Below are 22,482 nucleotides of genomic sequence, written 5' to 3' on the forward strand. Positions count from 1 at the left end.
TAGGCAAACTGTAGGGGATCTAACGATGAGGGGAGGCTGGCAGTAATGTGGGGTTTCACCAGGCGTTCAAAACACTTCATTATTATTGGGGTCAAGGCGACAGGGCGGTAGTCATTTAGGCAGGCAACCACTGGTTTCTTCGCTATGGGGATTATCGTGGAAGTTTTGAGGCATGTGGGGACAATGGCCTGACTAAGGGAGATGTTGAAGATGTCTGTTAGCACATCTGCTAACTCCTCAGCACATTCCTTTAGCACACGTCCTGGGATGTTGTCGGGTCCGACTGCTTTCCACGGGTTGACCTTAGACAGGATTCTCCGTGTGTCCATTGTGTCTATGGTCAGGACTGGCTGGTCGGTTTGTAGGCAGGGGCTGGCTCTCCTCTTGGGTGTGGTGTTTGCTGCATCAAAACGAGCAAAGAAGTTGTTTAATTTATCTGGGAGAGAAGTGTCCGTGTCGGTTACCTGCTGCCTTGCCTTGTACCCCGTCAATGTTTCGATTCCCTTCCACATCCTCCTGGTGTCTCCTGTGTCGCAGAGGTGTCCCTGGATTTTCCCTGCGAAGGCACGTTTCGCTGCCCTGATTCCTTTTCCCAGTGCAGTCCTGGTGGATCGGAGAGGTGCTAGTGGTGAAGTTGTTCTTTACACTTTCAGTGGGCATTCGTGGCTTGATTTACAACTGTTTCTTGTATCCAACATGTTCACAAGATGCTTTCTTTCACTTGAATTATCAGTCAACAATTCCTTTCCCTCTTTATCCATGAAACCATAAATACCCCATTAGCAATGGAGAGGATTCTCCTGTGTTCTTGCCTCCTTGGTCTCACCCTCCAATCGAGGTGTATTTAACCTCATTCTATCTTGCATTAAGCCGACAACCTTCAACGCAGTTCCACTATTTTCTCCTATCCAAACCATTTTAACATGTTGAGGACTCCAGCGTCAGCAACTTTCAACAACCATCTCCTGCATCCTTCTGGCTTGTAGATTCAGCGTCATACAACACAGAAATAGGACCTTCAGCCCATGGTGTCTATCCTGGCCATTGCTACTTGAATACTCACCTTTATCTTATTCTCCACTCTATCTGCTTCAGTATCTGCAGTCTCTACATCAATAGAACTCCCTCGAGTGATTTATCTTTTATTCCTTTCCCTGCTAACAAAATACTCAGTCTTCAGCCAGGTTTTCACTTGTTCTTCTCCACGATGTGCAAAGTGTTTTAGAAATCAGGTGGAATAAAGTTGAGGTTGACCATTTTTGAGGGAGTAGCCCAACAATGCAGTTTTTCACAGACAACAGGAAATACATAACTAGCAGCACATGCATGTTTTCTCCAATATGCTATAACAGCGGTAACGTCAAAGAAAGAAAGGCTCACGTCAACCCAGTTACAGGATTGAGCAAGGATCTCCTCTTCGACCCCCACCCCTCCCTACACATTAAGGTGTCACAAAGGTACATTTTAAACTAAAGGAAATTAGAGCTGAATATAATACATTTGAATAGAATTTATTCTCAAGTCCAGGAAAGCATCAGCAATTACTGTTATTGTGACATTATTTATTGGAATTGCAACTTTAACCTTCATACAGAATCACAAATGAAACACTAATCCTTTCTTTGACAATGAAAATCATGTACATGAAATTTTAGCCATCCATCTGTGACATTGGCTCAGCTTGTCTATTTTTCTTCTTTCTCCCCCCTGGAAGTGGAGGACAAGCCTAGCTGGAGTTACAGGGCATGTCTTACTTATTTTTACCGTTTATGTTCGTTTGTCTAACTTGTCTAGGACTTGTTAGGTCTACATTGATGGAAGTCTATAAAATGAAGAGTAGACACTCAGAACCTTTTCCCCCAGGATGAAGATATCAAAGACTAGAAAGCGTAGCTTTAAGGTGAGAGGAACAAAGTTTAAAGCACGTGTGTGTAGCAAAGTTCTTTTTTAATATATAAACACAGAGGGTGATGAGTGCCTGGAACACACTGCCAGGGGTAATGATGGAAGCAGATATGATAGTGGTGTTTAAGAGGCTTTTAGATAGGCACAAGGATATGCAGGGAATGGAGGGATGATGTGCAGGCAGGTACAAGTCTGTCTTGGCATTCTGTTCAGCAGGGACACTGTGGGCCAAAGGGACTGTTCTTGTGCTGTGCTGTTCTATGTTGTCATGCCCTGACTGCTCCCATTCATTTTTTGACTAGATAACCTAATTTACAGCGTACATCAGCCTAGTTTTACTCATCATAGATAAACCCACAACCCCACCCTCACTGCATCTTTTCTTTTCTCTCCTTCCTAGTAACAACAATGGACCCACAGCCAGACATAAAAACAAATATTTTCCACGAGCAGAAGTCTGTAGCCTCCTTTTGCTCTGGTATTTTATTTCATTCTTCACGTTTAAATTATAATGTTTTATTCTTCATTGTTTACTGTATATCGTGATGTTACTTGTGAGCAAAGCACCAAGACAAATTCCTTGTATGTGTACATACTTGGCTAATAAAATGTATTCAATTCAATCTCCGACCTGCAAAGTTAACTCTTTTCTTTTCTCACAGGTGAGGCCTGACCTGCTCAGTATTTCCAAACTTTTCTGTTTAATATTAATCCTTTATCTACCAGTTCTCCCCATATCAACTCTCCCCCATATTTATACTGAATGTGAGGTTTTCCCATTGGTCTTAAATAAACTACAATTGACTTTCCCCTGCAAAGCAGGACAGATACTTACAGTGAACTGGCCATTCACCGTTGCAATGTAAATGGTGTATTGCTTCTCACTGACCGTCTCCACATTCATTGGATTTGCTTCTTCATTTTTCCTGAGCTCTTCCAAGGCTAGTCTCATCGCCAGATACTTGGACAAGTGGTCAACAGTGGCATTTCCTGTTGTTTTAATATACCTTTTAAACCAAACAAATACAAGACATGAAGCCATGCAGTCGGCACACACACAAACACTAATTCCTAATGTGGTAAACAGCTGGAGTCGGCATGGAGCTTATATTTGGAAAACTGGATGGAACTTCTGATGGACTTGGTTTGAAATCACTTAATCTACTTCAAGCTACACAGATAACGACAACAGAAACAACACTCCGTAAAAATGACTCCAACGCTCACTTTATTGAGACTGGGTTATTTGCAATGGACAGAAATAGTTCGAAGAAAAAATGATGTGCTTAAAATGTTGACATCTTAGAAGAAAAAAAGACACAGTGCTGGTGTAAATCAACAGTTCAGGTAGCACCCCTAGGGACCATGAATGTTTCCGGTCCGGAACCTTCTGCAGACTCATTCCTTAAGCACTCCTCGTTTATAAACATTCCTTATTTCGGAATCTTAGAGGAATTCAAATGTGATTAAGTTTTTACATGTTCCTAACTAATAAATACTGATGTCTTGGTAGTAATCATAGCTTTTCTTTCCCACCCATTTGCTCCAAGACATGCAAATTGGGTCATATTGGCATATATTCATGTTTGTGTATCTACCTATAAAAATAATATACATAGTATATAAAAATTTTCCCAAATAAAATCATCCATTGTACGAACAGATATTAACTGGTCAGGGAACATGCGCTTTCCTTTTTCTCAGTATAGAGCATTCTAAAACCATAAGGCACAGGCTTAAGTCAAGAGTGGAAAGGTTTAAAATGGACATCAGCAGCAACTTTTTTACACTCCGAAGATAGTCCATATCTGGAATGAGCTGTCAGAGGAAGTGTAGGAGTGGATGCAGTAAGGCTGAAGAAGGGTCCCAATTCAAAAGTTAGCCAATCCATTTTATCTGAAAGTAAGCATGCAGATAGAGCAGGCAGTGAAAAAAGCTAATGGCATGTTGGCCTTCATAACAAGAGGAGTTGAGTATAGGAGCAAAGAGGTCATTCTGCAGTTGTACAGGGCCCTGGTGAGACCACACCTGGAGTATTGTGTGCAGTTTTGGTCTCAAATTTAAGGAAGGACATTCTTGCTATTGAGGGAGGTTAACTCCCAGGATAGCTGGGCTGTCATATGTTGAAAGAATGGGGCGACTGGGCTTGTATACACTGGAATTTAGAAGGGATGAGAGGGGATCTTATTGAAACATGTAAAATTCTTAAGGGATTGGGATGCAGGAAAAATGTTCCTGATGTTGCACAGTCATGAGTGTATGAAGAATATAGTAGGGGGTTGAGCATGCATCCTTTTGGGGCACCATTGTTCAGAATTATCATAGAGGATGATTTGTCACCTATTATCACTGCTGATTGTGGTCTGTTGGTTAAGAAGTCGAGGAAACCGTTGCAAAGGGGAGTTGGAGGAAGGAACTGCAGATGTTGGTTTAAACCGAAGATAGCCACAAATAGGTCAGAAATAGTAACTCAGTGGGACAGGCAGCATCACGGGAGAGAAGGATGAGAGGGTATCTTATTGAAACATATGAGATTATTAAGGGATTGAACACGCTAGCGGCAGGAAACATGTTCCTGATGTTGGGGGAGTCCAGAACCAGGGGCCACAGTTTAAAAATAAGGGGTAGGCCATTTAGAACGGAGATGAGGAATAACTTTTTCACCCAGAGAGTTGTGAATCTGTTGAATTCTCTGCTTCAGAAGGCAGTGGAGGCCAATTCTCTGGATGCTCTCAAGAGAAAGTTCGATAGAGCTCTCAAAGATAGCGGAGGCAGGGGATATGGGGAGAAGGCAGGAACGGGTTACTGATTGAGGATGATCAGCCATGATCACAGTGAATGGTGGTGCTGGCTCAAAGGGCCGAATGGCCTACTCCTACACCTATTGTTCATTGTCCAGAGATGCTGGCTGATCTGCACTTTTTTGTAAACCAGCATCTGCAGTTCCTTCTGTCTCTATTACATTCTCAGTCAACCAATAAACATGCAAGTCTGTACGATGTTGACTACTGCTTGTAAACCAGCAACATAGCACTTTGATATTTCAGACATAATTTGCACATCATCGGTGCCCCGCTCCCTGCCATGGATGCCCTCCACCGAAAACGGTGTCCGAGACGGGCTGGGAAGATCATCAAAGACCCCTCACACCCCAACCATGGACTGTTTGCCCTCCTCCCATCAGGGAGGCGGTACAGGAGCCTCAGGTCACGTACTAGTAGGATGAGGAACAGCTTCTACAACAACACAATCACACTGCTGAACTCGGAGTCCCGACGATAGATTTCTCTGGTCCCTCCGTCCCCTTTGTTCAATTATTCTGTATTTCCTGATTATTCTGTATCTTCCCTCTTTCTATTTTTTTTGTTTTCTTTATGTACAACTACTACGGACTGACGCAAAACTGCATTTCGTTACACTGATACTTGTATTTGTGCGATGACATTAAAGTTGAATTGAATTGAATTGAATAATTTATTTGCAGTAGACAGCAAAGACCGGGAATCCAAATAAACTTGAACTTGGTTCAGATGTCAGTTGTTGGCAATGTGTTCTAGGTTATGGAGAAATTGGTTGCAGTGAAACCGCTTACCGCTTTCTTGACACCGGTGTGCGGCCCACAATCCTCTGAACACCAACCGTGACCTGCCTTGGTTAAAAGAAAAAGTCAAAGGAAAAAGTAACTCATGATTGTTTGCATACTATTTACGTTCACGATTTCTTCTACCAAATCAAAAATATAAGCACAGTTAAACACTCAGAATGCAGTATCGGAATTTCCAGGCACAAATTTTCCACTCTTTTAAAAGTTTAGTACACTTTTCTAAACATTGCATTTTCCCTTTCACTATTAATTCAAGTTTTCTACCAATATCTCTTTCCTGAGATCACCCACACAGCTGGGAGAAGATACCACTCGGTACCTAGCCCCAGGCTTAGAATGCCTTAGATAGCAAGGATTGGTAGAATAAGTGATCACTCATACCACCAAACACAAACCTAAAAACGTTTCCACTGATGTAATTTCCAATATTAGTTTAAATGAGAAACTAATTGTGCACAATTCCTTGCCCCAGGAAGACCAACCTTCATGGCTCTTCCTTTGCTCTGGCTGAAATAAATAAATAAATGGAGCAGATGTCCATATAACAAAGTGGATACGATCTCTCTGTTTACAAGGAGACCATGAGGGTTGTGGACCATCCATTCAGAGAGACAAGTTCAAATTCTACCATGGCAGAGAAGATGAATGAATTAAATAAAACTATTATTTAAAAGCTAGTATTAGCCGCAAAAAAACAATAGACAATAGGTGCAGGAGTAGAGGCCATTCAGCCCTTTGAGCCAGCACCGCCATTCAATGTGATCATGGCTGATCATCCACAATCAGTACCTGCCATCTCCCCATATCCCCTGACTCCGCTATCTTTAAGAGCCCTATCTAGCTCTCTCTTGAAAGTATCCAGGGAACCGGCCTCCACCGCCCCCTGAGGCAGAGAATTCCACACTCACAACTTTCCGTGTGAAAAAGTGGTTCCTCATTTCTGTTCTAAATGGCTTACCCCTTATTCTTAAACTGTGGCCCCTGGTTCTGGGCTCCCCCAACATCAGGAACAGTTTTCCTGCTTCTAATGTGTCATATGTTTATTACATTATATTATGTGATGTAAGGTGACCTTGAGTGTCTTGAAAGGCGCCATTAAATAACATGTATTATTATTATTATCTCAACATATGACAGTCCCGCCATCCCGGGAATTAACCTTGTAAACCTACACTGCACTCCCTCAATAGCAAGGATGTCATTCCTCAAATTTGGAGACCAAAACTGCACACAATACTCCAGGTGTGATTTCACTAGGGCCGTGTACAACTGCAGGAGGGCCTCTTTGCTCCGATACTCATGTAGCTTGTTAACATTCTTTTAGAAAGGATATCTGCCATCTTTACCGATTTAGCTTTAAATGTGACTCCAAATCCACCAACATGATAAACGCTGTCTTCTAATATCAATGGAAAATTAGGATACACAATAAATACCAGTAACGTCCATAAACAATACCAGTAATGTTCCGTAAACAAATAAAGAAAAAGTAAATCCCTTCACATAATCCAAAGCAATGATTCATGGCTAACTCCCATGCTCTACACATCCTTCCCATGCTGATTAGACTGGTGCAGATGGTCAAACTAGTGTTTCCAGAATTTCAACATGACCCGTTTCCTTTTACAATTCATTTCATTTTACAGTGCAATCAATTTGCATTTTAAACACTTTATCAAATTCCTATAGCACTTAAATGTTTGTCTACTTCAACAAAAGCATCTCGCCACATCCACACTTCTCAAACCAGCGTTAATTACTAAAGTATTTTTCCATTAGTCCTCTCAAAATTCACTTCATTTCCTAACCTCGTCTTGTATAGTTCTGCCTCTCTTCATCAGTCTGCCTTGGTTACTTTACAAACTGTAGTTTCATATTTTAATTGTTTGCAGGTTTAATCATCAGAACTGCAAGCACTCTTTGCAGTGGAGCAGGAACCTTCAATTTATAATATTTCAGATCTTTCTTTTTCCACTAGTAACCAACTTGATGTATAGTTTTAGAAAATTGCTTTGACTGTCAGCATTCCATTGTCATTTTGTTTTAACATTCAGAATCAATCCAATTTGCTGGATAACAATAATCCCTCGCATTTGCATACCTGGTCTGTGCCGCTTCATCCTTCTCCATAAGCGTAGGATGCGGTCTGAAAACCAGCTCAATTTCATTGGTTCCATCAGTCACTGGATCAGGGTCTCCTGTTCCATTCTCATTTGTAGTGTCAAGATCAGGACCCGAATCATCGGAAGTTTTTGCGCGTTTCTGACTGGGTCCAGCCTCCTGGTTACTGTGGGTGGAGGCATTGCTGCAGTGTGAGCTGTCACCATTATCTTCTGCCCCACTGCCATTCTCAGCCTGGTGCTTTCTTACCCTCTGTGCTCTGTACCAGAGAGACAAAAATCCAGCACGCTGGTGTGAAGAGGAGCTTACCAAGAACAAATGATTCACCAAGATTACAATTACAGAGGACAAAATAGCTCAACTAGTTAAGTTCTTCTCGCAACAGTTCAATGCTTCAAATAATCAATAATTCTTTTCAAAAGAGAAAATTGAGTTATTAAACACTCCAAGTGTCGATAAGACAAAGCTAGAGGGATTCCAAGACGCACATGGTTATTTGCAAAATGTTGATGTGTTTTTAATACATTGAAGCTTATTCACCCAGATCTGTGGACTTCAACGGTAATCCTATGCAATGCAATAAGAATTTAATGAGATTCATAACTTTTTTTTTTAAAAGCGAGGAAATGTGAGGGAGAGACTGCCTTCAAACTCTTATGGGAGTAAAATATGAAAATAACAAAATTGGAATCAACTTTCCACTTCAGCAATTCAAATTGTCAGACTTCACAACACATCTGGAAAATAAATCATGTTAAATGACAAAAGAGAATCCTAAAAGATTTAGGATGAGAAATTACTAATGCTAATCACATGGCTTAGCTTGGGCTTAATGGCAGCATTCGTACTGCTAAACCAAAAGATGGTGCTTCCTGCCCTGATACACACACTTCAACATGTATGAGACTGTAGTTTACTGCTTTATTTAACCGCCATCATTTCAAGTTCTCTTTAATCACCAGTATTTAAATTACATACAGAAGCCCAACGACAGTAGTCCAAGGTCTCCTGTGAGTACGATACTGGTGCAAAGTTTTTCTTTACATCAGATTCTGCTAATGTCCCAATCTGTAAAATCATCTATCCCTTTCACTCCACGGATGCACCCGAACCCATGAAGGTCCCCCAGCAAAACTTCTTTGCCCAGATTGTTTGAGAGATAATGCTGACTAATTTCCATATAGCTTGGTTCAAAAATGTATTTTATGGTCACGTGTACCAATTAAGGTACAGTGAAATTTGATTTGGCAGCAGCAAACACAGGATATTATCAAACATGACTCATTGCTCACGGCTCAGAGATGGTAAAAATAGAATGTGTTTACAAAAAAAGAAAACTTTTCATCTTCATTTGAGCAGACAATTACCCGAAAGTAATCCACAACAATATTTTACTTGATTCTTTTATGGTAGGCTGCTCGGGAAAGTTAGATTGCACGGGGTCCAGGGTGAGTTAGTTAACTGGGTTCATAATTGGCTTTATGTTAGGTCTCGTTGTCTGTCTCAACAATTTAGATGAGAATATACAAGGCATGATTAGTAAGTTTGCAGGCGACACTAAAATAGATGGTATTGGAGACAGTGAAGATGGTTATCAAGAATTACAGCAGGAACTTGATCAGCTGGGCAAGTGGACCGAGGATTGACAAATGGAATTTATTTCAGATATGCGCAAGGTGTTACCTTTTGGGACAAAAGGTTTGGTGAGAGGTTCCCCGGAATGTTGTGGAGGATAAGGATTTAGGAGTGTAATTATATGGTTCCCTGAAGGTTGATGAAGACAGGATCATAGTCTATGGTGACTGCAGCAAGGATTGGAGGGACATGGGCTAAATGTATGCAAATAGATCTATTTAGGTGGGGCATCTTGGTTGGCAGGGACAAGCTGGGCCAAAGGGCCTGCTTCCATACGACTCCATGACATACAAATATAGTATGGCACGCATCAAATACATTGTTTGCCTATTTAGAAATATAATATTGTTGCAGCTTTGAGAAACATATCATAGAAACTTAAGATGTAGTGATGAAGAACTGTAGATGCTGGTTAATACACGAAAGGTCACAAAGTGCTAGAGTAACTCAGCAGGTCAGACAGCATCTCAGGAGAACATAGATAGGTTACCTTTCGGGTTGAGACCCTTCTTGAGACTGATTGCAAGTTGGGGGGTGGGGGGGGTGGGGAGGAGGACAGAAGAAAGCTGGAAAAGGAGAGAGGCAGGACAAAGCATTACAGGGAATAGGTCCATCCAGGCGAGTGGGGTTTTTGATAGGTAGATAGTTGGACCAAAGGGCAGAGGTAAGAAAGGAAGGTGTGAGCCAGATTCGAAGATTTGTGGATTGTGGTCAGAGGGCAGAATGTAGTCGAGGGTGAGGGGGGGAGGGAGAAATAGGTGGGAGTCCAGATGGGGCCTAGGAGAGGGGAGGGAAAGGTTTGGTGAGAGGTTCCCCAAGCGGAATATGAGGTGCTGCTCCTTCAGTTTGTGTGTGGCCTCACTCTGGTCATGGAGGAGGCCCAGGATAGAAAGGTTAGTGTTGGAATGGGAAGGGGAGTTAAAATGGTTAGCAACCGGGCCTTGGTGGACACAGCAAAAGAGTCGCCGGGTCTATGCTTGGTCTTATTGATGAACAAAATGATTTGTTAATGACCTAATATCACTGACAAGTTGGTATTCCAAATGAGAGGCTGAGGACAATCTTAACTATAAAACTAATTGATTGCCCCGATACATGCACTTTGTACTACTGCATCATACATTGTTATCTAAATGGCATCGACATGCCATTTCACCTCATCTAATCCATGTCAGTCAATCCTGTTTTTGAAACAACCTAATTAGGTGCACATTAGAATCCGCGCACAGGCTGCTGACACTTGCAATTCCGGATTTTTTCCCCCCACAGGATTGGCAATTTACCGAAGTGGCAATTGCTCAAAAAGCAACTTTATGACATTTCACTACCAACAATATCTATATTACTAAATCTCTGATCTTGGCCACCTACTGTGCTGCGATTTCCGACAGAACGCCGCCACCTACGGCCGTCATTTTTGGCCACCTCGCCCAGAGCCCCCCTCCGCCTTACGGGTACGGAGGATTTTTCCCATCGATGACAAATCAGAGAGATTTTATTGTTTTTTAATAATTCACCATTCTCTCTGCTGCCCCTGCTGGAGGGAGGGGGAGGGACTACAAAACCAGGAAGTGGTGTGCCTCACTCACTCTCATCAAGATGGATGAAGCCAAAGGTCACGTCTCTCTGAGCTCTGAATAACACTGAACAAATGTCTACACAACTGTGAGTACCCTTAATGTGGTTTGAAAATGAAAATATGGTTTGTTTGAAGTAAAAAGGCACTGCCTGCAAATGGTTGTTTGGATGCTTTGGCTTGGTTGAAATGCACTACTTACTGCAAATGGTGGCTTGGGAGCTTTGGCTTGAGGTTGAAAGGCACTACTTACTGCAAATGGTGGCTTGGGTGCTTTGGCTTGAAATTGAAAGGCACTACTTACTGCAAATGGTGGCTTGGGTGCTTTGGCTTGACGTTGAAAGTCACTACTTTTACTGCAAATGGTGGCTTGGGTGCTTTGCTTGAAGTTGAAAGGCACTAAATGCAAATGGTGGCTTGAGTGCTTTGGCTTGAGGTTGAAAGGCACTACTTACTGCAAATGGTGGCTTGGGTGCTTTGCTTGAAGTTGAAGCACTACTTACTGCAAATGGTGGCTTGGGTGCTTTGGCTTGAAGTTGAAAGGCACTTGCAAATGGCGGCATGAAGTTGAAAGGCACTACTTACTGCAAATGGTGGCTTGGGTGCTTTGGCTTGAAGTTGAAATACACTATTTACAGCAAATGGTGGCTTGGGAGCTTTGGCTTGAAGTTTAAAAAAAATCACCATTCTCTCGCTGCACCTGCTGGAGGGAGGGGGAGGGACTATAAAACCAGGAAGTGGTGTGCCTCACTCACTCTCATCAAGATGGATGAAGCCAAGGGTCACGTCTCTGAGCTCTGAATGACACCGAACAAATGTCTACACAACTGTGAGTACCCTTAATGTGGTTTGAAAATGAAAATATGGTTTGTTTGAAGCAAAAAGGCACTGCCTGCAAATGGTTGTTTGGATGCTTTGGCTTGAAGTTGAAAGGAACTACTTACTGCAAATGGTGGCATGAAGTTGAAAGGCACTACTTACTGCAAATGGTGGCTTGGGAGCTTTGGCTTGAAGTTTAAAAAAAATCACCATTCTCTCTGTTGCCCCTGCTGGAGGGAGGGAGAGGGACTATAAAACCAGGAAGTGGTGTGCCTCACTCACTCTCTGCAAGGTGGATGAAGCCAAGGGTCACGTCTCTCTGAGCTCTGAATAACACTGAACAAATGTCTACACAACTGAGTACCCTTAATGTGGTTTGAAAATGAAAATATGGTTTGTTTGAAGTAAAAAGGCACTGCCTGCAAATGGTTGTTTAGGTGCTTTGGCTTGAAGTTGAAAGGCATTACTTACTGCAAATGGCGGCTTGGGTGCTTTGGCTTGAAGTTAAAAGGCACTACTTTTACTGCAAATGGTGGCTTGGGTGCTTTGCTTGAAGTTGAAAGGCACTAAATGCAAATGGTGGCTTGAGTGCTTTGGCTTGAGGTTGAAAGGCACTACTTACTGCAAATGGTGGCTTGGGTGCTTTGCTTGAAGTTGAAGCACTACTTACTGCAAATGGTGGCTTGGGTGCTTTGCTTGAAGTTGAAAGGCACTACTTACTGCAAATGGCGGCATGAAGTTGAAAGGCACTACTTACTGCAAATGGTGGCTTGGGTGCTTTGGCTTGAAGTTGAAATACACTATTTACAGCAAATGGTGGCTTGGGAGCTTTGGCTTGAAGTTTAAAAAAATCACCATTCTCTCTGCTGCACCTGCTGGAGGGAGGGGGAGGGACTATAAAACCAGGAAGTGGTGTGCCTCACTCACTCTCATCAAGATGGATGAAGCCAAGGGTCACGTCTCTGAGCTCTGAATGACACCGAACAAATGTCTACACAACTGTGAGTACCCTTAATGTGGTTTGAAAATGAAAATATGGTTTGTTTGAAGCAAAAAGGCACTGCCTGCAAATGGTTGTTTGGATGCTTTGGCTTGAAGTTGAAAGGAACTACTTACTGCAAATGGTGGCATGAAGTTGAAAGGCACTACTTACTGCAAATGGTGGCTTGGGAGCTTTGGCTTGAAGTTTAAAAAAAATCACCATTCTCTCTGCTGCCCCTGCTGGAGGGAGGGAGAGGGACTATAAAACCAGGAAGTGGTGTGCCTCACTCACTCTCTGCAAGGTGGATGAAGCCAAGGGTCACGTCTCTCTGAGCTCTGAATAACACTGAACAAATGTCTACACAACTGAGTACCCTTAATGTGGTTTGAAAATGAAAATATGGTTTGTTTGAAGTAAAAAGGCACTGCCTGCAAATGGTTGTTTAGGTGCTTTGGCTTGAAGTTGAAAGGCATTACTTACTGCAAATGGCGGCTTGGGTGCTTTGGCTTGAAGTTAAAAGGCACTACTGCAAATGCACTTACTTCCTGTTTGCACTGTATATTGATTTTAGATAAAACACTACACTTACGGCTGTGATTTTGGCCATCTTACTCAGTCCCCCCTCCGTTGAGCAGGTGCAGAGAATTCTTCTCATCAATGAAAAATAAAAGTGTTATTAGTGTTTAAAAAATGTTGAGAATCTCTCTCCTGTCCATCACGCCCTGAAAGCCACACCTTTTCCGGTGGGAGGGGGAGGGGGTTATAAAACCCGGAAGTGTGGGTGTGGCTCAGTCTCTGCATGATGGGGGAGGGAGAGGTCATGGCTCTGTCTGAGCTGTGAATCAACTGAACACTGAATGTCTACTGAACTGTGAGTTTGGTGTTTTGTGTGGTTTTATGGTGGTTTCACCCTGCTGAAAGTGGTATGAAACTGCACTTGTATTTGGTGGCCTTGGATCCAGCTTGAAGTGGTATGAAACTGCACTTGAATTCGGTGGCCTTGCACCCTGCTTGAAGTGGTTGGAAACTGCACTTGAATTCAGTGGCCTTGCACCCTGCTCATAGTGGTATGAAACTGCATTTGAATTTGGTGGCCTTGAACCCTGCTTGAAATGGTAGGAACATGAATTTGAATTTGGTGGACTTGCACCCTGCTTGAAATGGAATTTCAAGGAATAGTCATGAGTCAACTGCCAGCCCACCAGCCGTGAGTGAGCTGCCAGCAGATCAGGCTTGAGGGACTGAGCTGCCACCCCAAGAACCCATACCAGCACTCCAGAAAGCCCCCCCACTGGCCACCAATATTGGAATTGGTGGAGAGGTGGAATATTGCGTCGGGGGACCAGCCCTCCCAAGTGAACATGGGACCCAACGGGTCCCACTTAGTCTAGTAAGCCAATACAAGTGTGAAAGGTAGGAGCGGATCTCAGTTGCTTCTCCCTTTCCCAAAAATGAAGAAAGAAATGTCTCGTCCCAAAACGTCACCCGTTCCTTCCCTCCAGAAGATGCTGCCTGTCCCGCTGATTTACTCCAGCACCTTGTGTCTATCTTCAGTGTAAAACCGCATCTGCTGTTCCTTCCCACACAATACAATTGTCCCTCAGGTTCTGCAAAAAGTGGCCCAGCTCGCAAAAGATGTGGCCAGGACGCGAGTTTGTCACTGGGAATCTTCCATATTAACATTTGTCCCAGTTTCTCATTTCTAGAACACCATCTCCATTATTAGCAATATAAAAAAGTGCAGCCCAAGGTCATATTTAATGAATGGTGCAAAGGAAAAAAAACAATTTCTCTGAACAATGTTTTTTGTGGACTTACCCCCTGTTATAACTGTGAGTTCATTTATCTTTGATAATCAGATGCACTGCCTTCTGTAGCCAGCATTGAATTTTATTAACAGAAACTTGCTGATGCTATTAAATCACTCTAAAGTATGCCCGTGTTTAAGTAATGCTGCTCAATATTGACTTAAGTACGCCTGGCATTGTGTGGAGGAACAATGAATACTATTAAAGCTGTATAGAAATTAACCAGGCCATTCACATCAATTAAGATTTTGCAGTAATAAGTAACTGAACACCAAAGCTAAATAAACAAAGCTTTAAGCATGTAAGTTTAGCAGGCCCTAAAGGGGGCAAAGAAAGATGCTGCAGTGCACATTAGCATTTCATTCTAATTGTTAAATAATTAGGAACTCCGCTGTTTTATGAGGGATTTAATTTGGAACTCAAACTAAAGGGTTTAATTTTGCATGACAGCAAAACAAGTGAAAGTCTGAAGATGGGTCTCGACCCGAAACGTCACCCGTTCCTTCTCTCCAGAGATGCTGCCTATCCCGCGGAGTTACTCCAGCTTTTTGTGTCTGTTTTAAGTGAAAGATCATTTCAGGAAGAGAAGAAATGTAGGCTGTTTAACCTTTGAGTGTTTTGCGATTCGAAATGATCATAGCTGATCTGTGACAAATCCATAAGAACAATTTTCAATTAGTCAATTGTTTTGCATTCTTAACATCTTTATTGCCTTTCTTCTGGGTTATAACAGCAAAACATATTTAAACATTTCTTCCACAAACCAGCAATTTTTAAATACACCTACTTTTTATTCTGATTTATCCAACAATACATTTTTTTCATGCCTGCCCTGGTTTCTCCATGACTCAAAACAATGCCTTTTCACTCCACTCCCTACCTCATTATTTCTTTGCTATTTCACTCCATAAGCTCTGTTACTCTGCAGCATTTCTCTTTTCCTGCATCTATTCCTCTGTACTGTTCTCTATGTTCTGACTCGTGTTATACACTGCACTGTACGGCATGCCACCTGGAAAATTAATCCAAGAAATAAAAATGTCATTTGTTCTTTGTGCAAATCTCCAACTCATTATGAAAGCCACAATGTGACTAAGAATAGCAAGTAAAATCCAAGTCCTTACCATTCAGGTCTGAAGTTGCAAATTAACTCTTCATTTGTTTGGTAGACGGATGTCAGAGATATTGTCAATACACAACACAAACACGCCTGCTAGCCAGCATTTCTGGCGATATTGCACCTTCTTCCAACTATTAAAATTCATTAAACCGGCTGCCACGTTGCTGCGTGGCATTTCTCCAAACTGTTCATTAGCATCGCTATGGTTATATGAGCCTCCACCAGACAATTCAATGTGATTTACAGAGTACGGGATGTTGCATGTTCCTTACCTATTAAGTGCCTGCATTTTGAGCCCTTCTTCAATGCTGTGGCTCAGGGCCTGTTGGTTATGGTGTTTACTGATCCGGGCCAGCACCCGCTCCTGATGGGCCTCATACTCGTCTCGACTGGGATATATTTTGCTGATTAGCGCGTCAAAGTTTGGATCTGGTCGTAGTGACCGCTTTGAGACCAGCTTTTTCCTGCAGGTGGGACACTCTTTGTTTCTAATGGAAAAAAAGGTTGAGTATTTCTGTATCAGGAGATGCAAATAAACATTGCAGTTCAAGTATATGCATATCCAAATTTTAGAATTGGCTTAATAAACACTTGGCATAACAAGTTCATGGAGGACAAAAGTTAACTTTCCACTGAAATACATTATTTCTTTTAAATCCCTAAAACAATTGTTTACATTTTGAAGCTAACCTATTAAATGTTGGTGGCTTTAACGTTCTCCGTCCCTTTCCCACTACTATTGCAGAGACGTTTCATTCTCTTCCATCATGAATAAAGATGCAAAATATTTTTTGGAATTTAAGAGTAACCAATCTTTCCTCTCTCTACACAAGAGAGCTGTTGGGCTTTACCATCCGGGAGCCAGGGATCCCTTGCCGGGGATCGCTGGAGAAGAGCTCCGACCGCTGACTTGCCTGCAGCCTATAACATCGAGAAGCTGTGGTCTCCGGTAAGGAAGAGGCCGATTCAGGCATGAAATGAGTGAGTTCCATCCATCCCGACATCGGAGCTTCGATCATCCCGACGTGAGGGCTTGTACATCGGGCTGTCCGTAGCGGCGACCGCGGAGGGTCAAGGCCCCAAACACGGGTGAACAAAAGGAGGATTGACTGAACTTTATTGCCTTCCATCACAGTGATCACTATCGTTCCTTTTAATTGTGTTGTGTTCTTTTAATTGTATGGCTGCATGGTAACTCAAAAATCACTGTACCTTAATTGGTGCATGTGACAATAAATGTGAATGTGAATCTGAATCTCACGGAATAAATACAGAAGCAAGGTAGACTGATTTTAGTCCCATGGGGACATTGCGGGTTTTAGGGAACAGAGGAAAGTGGTGCCAAGACTAGGTTTGGGTCTCCCTTGATCTTAATCAATGATGAAGCAGGTCCAAGGGGCCATGGGACATATCCCATCTCCTATTTCTAATGTTCTTGAAAGATCCCATAAGAAATTAATTTCTATTTTCTATTTCCAATAATTTATATTTTCTAGTCATAAGAAATAGAATCAGCAGTGGGCTGCCTTTCCATTACATTCGAAAACCAGGCCTATTCCCCATTATGTTCAAGGCGCCTACAGACCAATTATTTATCTCAATCTATATATAAAATGATTCAGCCTTTACAACTCTCTGGGATGGAAGATTCACGGGATCCAGATCTTCCAACAGAAATTCCTGCTCATCACACTCTTAGAGAGACCGCTTATATGTTAAAATTACTAAACAAATGTTAATTACACATGACCAGGTCGAAGATAATCTGTGCTCACATTTTTCCCCAAAATATTTTACTCCAAAAAACTGCCTTGAATATACTATGAATTCTTCCTCAAGGCTCTTAGTTTTGATTTGCCAATTTGGCTTCAAACATAATTACTGGAGTAACATTATTATCAGATTTATAGTCTATCCTATAATACAGCTGCATTAGAGATCTGTAGAGCACCAATTAATGACTCTGGAGAAAAGTCTGAAGAAGGGTCTCGACCTGAAATGTCGGCCATTCCTTTTCTCCAGAGATGCTGCCTCACCCGTTGAGTTACTCCAGCATTTTGTGTCCACCTCAGATTTAAACCAGCGTCTACAGTTCTTTCTTACACACTTCAACTAATTACATGATTTCCTTGCTATTTCTGTGTTCCGCCCAAACTGATTCAACATCTTGTACTTCTCAGCCAAAATCATTTTCCACTGCAGTATTGGTCTCATCATTTCTTATTGAAGATTTCGCCCCTGTTATGTTAAGATTTCTTTTTTGTTATGTCGACACTTCCAAAATATCAAAGACTCCAGAATGTTTGGTTTCCATTTTCGGCAATTTGTAAGCACATCTCTGAAATGGCAAACAGATCATTTCTACTTGTGCCATCAATTCATCTAACTTGCTATGAAGCCTGCATTCATTTGGATAAGAACCCTTTATTTTTCCTTTTCACCACTTGCTCTAGTCTGACTCACTTTTATAGGTGTGGCTGCTTGGACTTGGGTATTGCCAGAAAATGCAAATATTAAAAAAAAACACTAGTCTCCACCAGCTCACACATACTACTGCCTCAACACTCTAGCTACAACACTTAGGAACTGAACTAAATTTGTTTTCTGTTGAAACTGTCTAGTTGTAATTTAAAAATCATAAATTTAATTTGTAATCTGATCTAAAGGGACCAATTTTAATTGCACATTATGATCATGATTGCAATTTAGAGTATACCTCGAAGGTTGAGAAAGAAAAATATACATTCACCAACTAATTATCTTCCACTTTCAATGATGGTTCAATTTGCGTGCTCCCACCCACCCCAGCCCCACCATTGTCTCCATACTGTTGATGTGGATTGGTGCCACTGGTGCTTCTCATTGATTCAACCCCGTTTATTTTTAAAAGTAAACACTTCACCTTTTCCCTCATTTTGTCAAATTCCAAGCATTGCCTGTCAGTGACCCTACCGTGGAATAATGTAGATGGAAAGATTGGAGTGAGCAGGAAGCACCAATGAGCACTCATCCAAATTCAGATTATAGAGAAAATTAGAAAGAAATCCAAAAGTTGTTGTGGTCAGCAGGATGGTGATGCAAGCTGGGGCCCAGAAGCTGTGACTTAATTCCTGCAGCTGTGCTGCTACAGAGAGCCAAAAGCCAGTTTGTTCCCCAAAGAAAGCGAGCCCTCACCCAACCTCCAGTGACTATCAAGAGCTGGCAGCATGCTTCGTATCACTCGAGCCAAAAAGGGGAAGTGGAGAATTATGAAATTAAGTGATCAAAGTGCACTGAAACCAAATGTCATTGAGGGAAAGAAAAAAAGATACAACTTCCCTTTTTGAAATTAAACGTTGTGAAAGGCAATGACTAAATGTGCATGCTTGCTGCATATATTTAGTGGTAAAGCATTCGACCGGTAAAATATTGTTGCTTGTTTTTTTGTTCGTAGAAAATGGAGTCTGGGTCTCCTTCCACATTTCTTACAAAACAAAAGACCAGCCACCTGTTGTTTTCCTGTCCCCGTTCTGACACTCTGGCAACAAGCCAACTTTGCTGAGGAAATGCACATTCTGCAGTTCCCCACAGCCGAATTTAAAGCTGGCTTCTTTGAATGAAAGTTTTAACAAACAAATGACATGTGACCAAACTCTTTAGGTTTTCATGTTTAGCATATACACGGCCCATTTAGAAAAAAAATAATAATTGCAAACCACAAGGCAGATTCAGAGGGAGAAACCTGCTGTATTGGCAAATCCCACAGCCACAGTGCTATTACCTACCCACTCCTGAGGGCAGTAACTATGCAATCAGCACAGAAACGATGAAGGCATTCTTTGGTTGTCATGGTGTTCTTCAGCATGTCCAGGCAGATAGGACACATCAGCTCACTGTGGAGACTTCTGGGTGACACGGCAATCTCCATGCCATCTGTGATTGCCTCCTGTAGGTCAAAGTTCAAAGTTCATCAAGTAACAACATCATGGGCTTAAGTTTTTACAATCGTATCTAGGCCACATCCATCTGGATACTGGACAGATCAATATTCTCTCGTGCCCTAGTATGTTTGCATTTTGAACCTAGCCTCAACTACCATCACTAATGTCATAGTCAATGAGGGAGAATATAACACACTTAGATGGTAGAAATCTACAGAAGTACAATAGCAGTACATCAGGGCGAGAATGAAAAACAAGTGGGCAGGTCTAGTAGCAAGACAAAGCTACCAGTGCCGACCTGAAGACAACTGTTTTATCATCCATTGAGTAGTTCCATGGCTCCATGGCTGATTGTCAAAAGAGCCCAAAACTGGGACAAACATTTTTTCTTTAAATTTAAGGAAGGACATTTGTTGCATAATGATTTATTTATAAACCAATTGAAATTGGACTCTGCATGTATAAGTAAAAGATTTTACAAACACATCCATGATAGATGCACTTTAAATTGAAAGCAGTACATAATGCTTAAGTTCACTCCTAAATGGCCACATTATGAAAGATTATTAAAACATGATTTTTGTAAAAAAAAAATGCCTACCGTGTAAATTATCTTTAAGGTATAAATCCAAGTTTGGTAGAATACAAAAACATAATACCTTCACTTCAAAAGTAACATCTTTGCATTTGAGTAGTTTTCACCCGCAGTTTGTTCCTGACAAAACAAGATCTGAATCTGCTCATAAATAGCACCTTGCTGACCATAAGGTAACTTCCCATTGCAGCATGTGGATGTGACCACAGCAGGCTCCACAGAGCAGGTTTTGTCGGGGGGGTTTTCTTTTATCAACACATGATGATTCTATCATTGCAGTCTATATTTTCTTCTCCTGATAATCTGGATAATTTCCCCCTAACGATTCAATGAATGGAACAGTTGATAATCTAAGGATAATCTAATCATTTTAAAGCAATTGAAACAAATGTGTGCTGAAACACTCAAGGACAAGTACATTCTGCAGAATGTATTAGAGAATGACGGATGTAAGAAGAATGAGGAATTAACTATTAGGAAAAAAAAAAAACAAGAAACTGGAGAAGTTGGTGAGCTTGAAAGTTGATAAATCCCAAGGATCTGATGATTCTATATTCAGAATTTTGAAGAAGGCAGTGTCGGGTACAGCAAATGCCCCTGACTGTAGCTTCCAGAGTTTGAGAGAATCAGTTTTGTTCCTCTGGATTTGAAGGTAACAAATGCAAGCCCATCTATTTAAGAAAGAAGAAAGATAAAGAAAATAGGGACGTACCAATCTGTTGGCCTAACAACAGTTTTCAGGGGTGGAAATATAGACACTATAATGAAAGATGTTATAATAGAACATAATTGGAAAGAATAAAGGAACTGAGCAGAGTCAACAAGGATTCCTGAAAAGTAAATTATATTTGCCTAATCTACTGGCATTCTTGTTGGAATTTTTGAGATGAATTCCCACTAAATATTTTGTGTATATAGCATTGGGGGCAATGTGCTGAGTTGGATGCAGAACTGTTTATCAACGAAGGCAGAAGAAGTAAGAATAAATTCTCTTTTCCAGGTTGGCAAACTCTGATTTGTGGACAGTGCTTGGGCCCAACTATTCATTATGTAGATGAATGACTGAGGGGAGGGGTCAAATTTCATATTGCCATTTTCCATGACAACATTAAGTTGGGTGTAACTGCAAATGTGGAGAAGGATATACAAATGTTGCATGAGGCTTTGGACAAGCTGAATGAACAGCCAAGTACATGGTAAGGTGGAAATGGTCACCAACCATTAATGGATTTTTTTTCTAGGTTAGGAAAAAATGGAGTCAAAGGGACCAGAGGAGGGAGTTTGTTCAAAAGTTACTGAAGGCCAATCTGCAGGTGCAGAAGGCAATGAGGAGGACACATAGTTTATTAACCTCTGTAGCGAGATGGATTGATTATAGGATAAGGAAATTGTGTTGCAATTGTATAGGATCTGATTAAATCATGTATAGGAAGGAACTGCAGATGCTGGTTTAAATCAAAGATAAACACAAAATGCTGGAGTAATTCATGGAGACAGGCAGCATCTCTGGAGAGACGGAATGGGTGATGTTTTGAAAGTTTCCCAAGAAAGGATACATGCCTTAGGGAATGCAGCAAAGTTTACTAGATTGATTTCGCAAAGTGCTGGAGCAACTCAGCAGGTCAGGCAGCATCCATGGAGAACATCGATCAGTGACGTTTCAGGTCGGGACCCGTTTTCAGACTGGTTGTGGTGGTAGTGGTAGGTGGGGGGGAGTGGGGGGGGGGGTGTGGGGGAAGTACGAAAGGGAGGAGGGCAGGACAAAGCGTGGCAGGTAATAGGTGAACGCAGGCTTGCTGTATGAAGTGAATTGACTAGATTGGGTCTAAAGCCTAGAAGAATGGGAGAGAATAGCAATGAAGCTTACAAAATACCTAAAGGGCTTGATAGGCCCAATTCAAGAAGGAGTTTCCCTTGACCAAGCAGTCTAGGATGAGGAGACATTTTAGTAAGGAGATGAAAATGTTCTGTACTCAAAAGTTTCTTTACTCAGAACCTCTAGGCTGTGGAAGCTCAGTAAATCAGGTCCTGATGTAGACCATGGTCCACTCTCTGCTGCCGCAGATGCTGCCTGACCCACCCACCTCTTCCAGTAGTTTCCCCCCCCACTATAATTTACAGCGTGGACAATCTCTTGTGTCTCCTTCAAAATATAAATCCAATAGTTTTCGGGAAGTTATGGAAATCATAGTATATGCTGATAGTGTGAGAAAATGTGCAAAGTTAGAATATCAACCCTGATCTTGATGAATGATGGAGTCATCTTTAAAGGCCAGTTCACCCACTCCTGCTCCCAGCTCGGAAGTATTCCATTCTTAATAAACTAAAGACAAAATATTGGAAATCTGAAATCGAAACAACAATTTTTGGAAATACTCAAAAGGCCAACTTGCACTT

The 22,482-nt window shown here is 41.7% G+C and overlaps 1 protein-coding gene across 6 annotated transcripts in view; it reads right to left on the bottom strand.

Annotated features, from left to right (window-relative positions):
- rnf2 (ring finger protein 2) overlaps positions 1-22,482 on the bottom strand; it is a 47,104-nt gene that overhangs the window by 4,038 nt on the left and 20,584 nt on the right. For all 6 annotated transcript variants that reach the window (XM_055642180.1, XM_055642176.1, XM_055642178.1 and 3 more), the window contains 5 exons: positions 19,335-19,495; positions 15,843-16,058; positions 7,611-7,889; positions 5,498-5,554; positions 2,741-2,912 (listed from right to left, as the gene is read on the bottom strand). In XM_055642180.1, coding sequence (XP_055498155.1) covers positions 2,741-2,912; positions 5,498-5,554; positions 7,611-7,889; positions 15,843-16,058; positions 19,335-19,495 — 885 coding nt within the window. The remainder of the gene's footprint in view (positions 1-2,740; positions 2,913-5,497; positions 5,555-7,610; positions 7,890-15,842; positions 16,059-19,334; positions 19,496-22,482) is intronic.

The sequence above is a fragment of the Leucoraja erinacea genome, chromosome 10 (genome assembly GCF_028641065.1).
Source record: "Leucoraja erinacea ecotype New England chromosome 10, Leri_hhj_1, whole genome shotgun sequence".
Classification (NCBI taxonomy): domain Eukaryota; kingdom Metazoa; phylum Chordata; class Chondrichthyes; order Rajiformes; family Rajidae; genus Leucoraja; species Leucoraja erinaceus.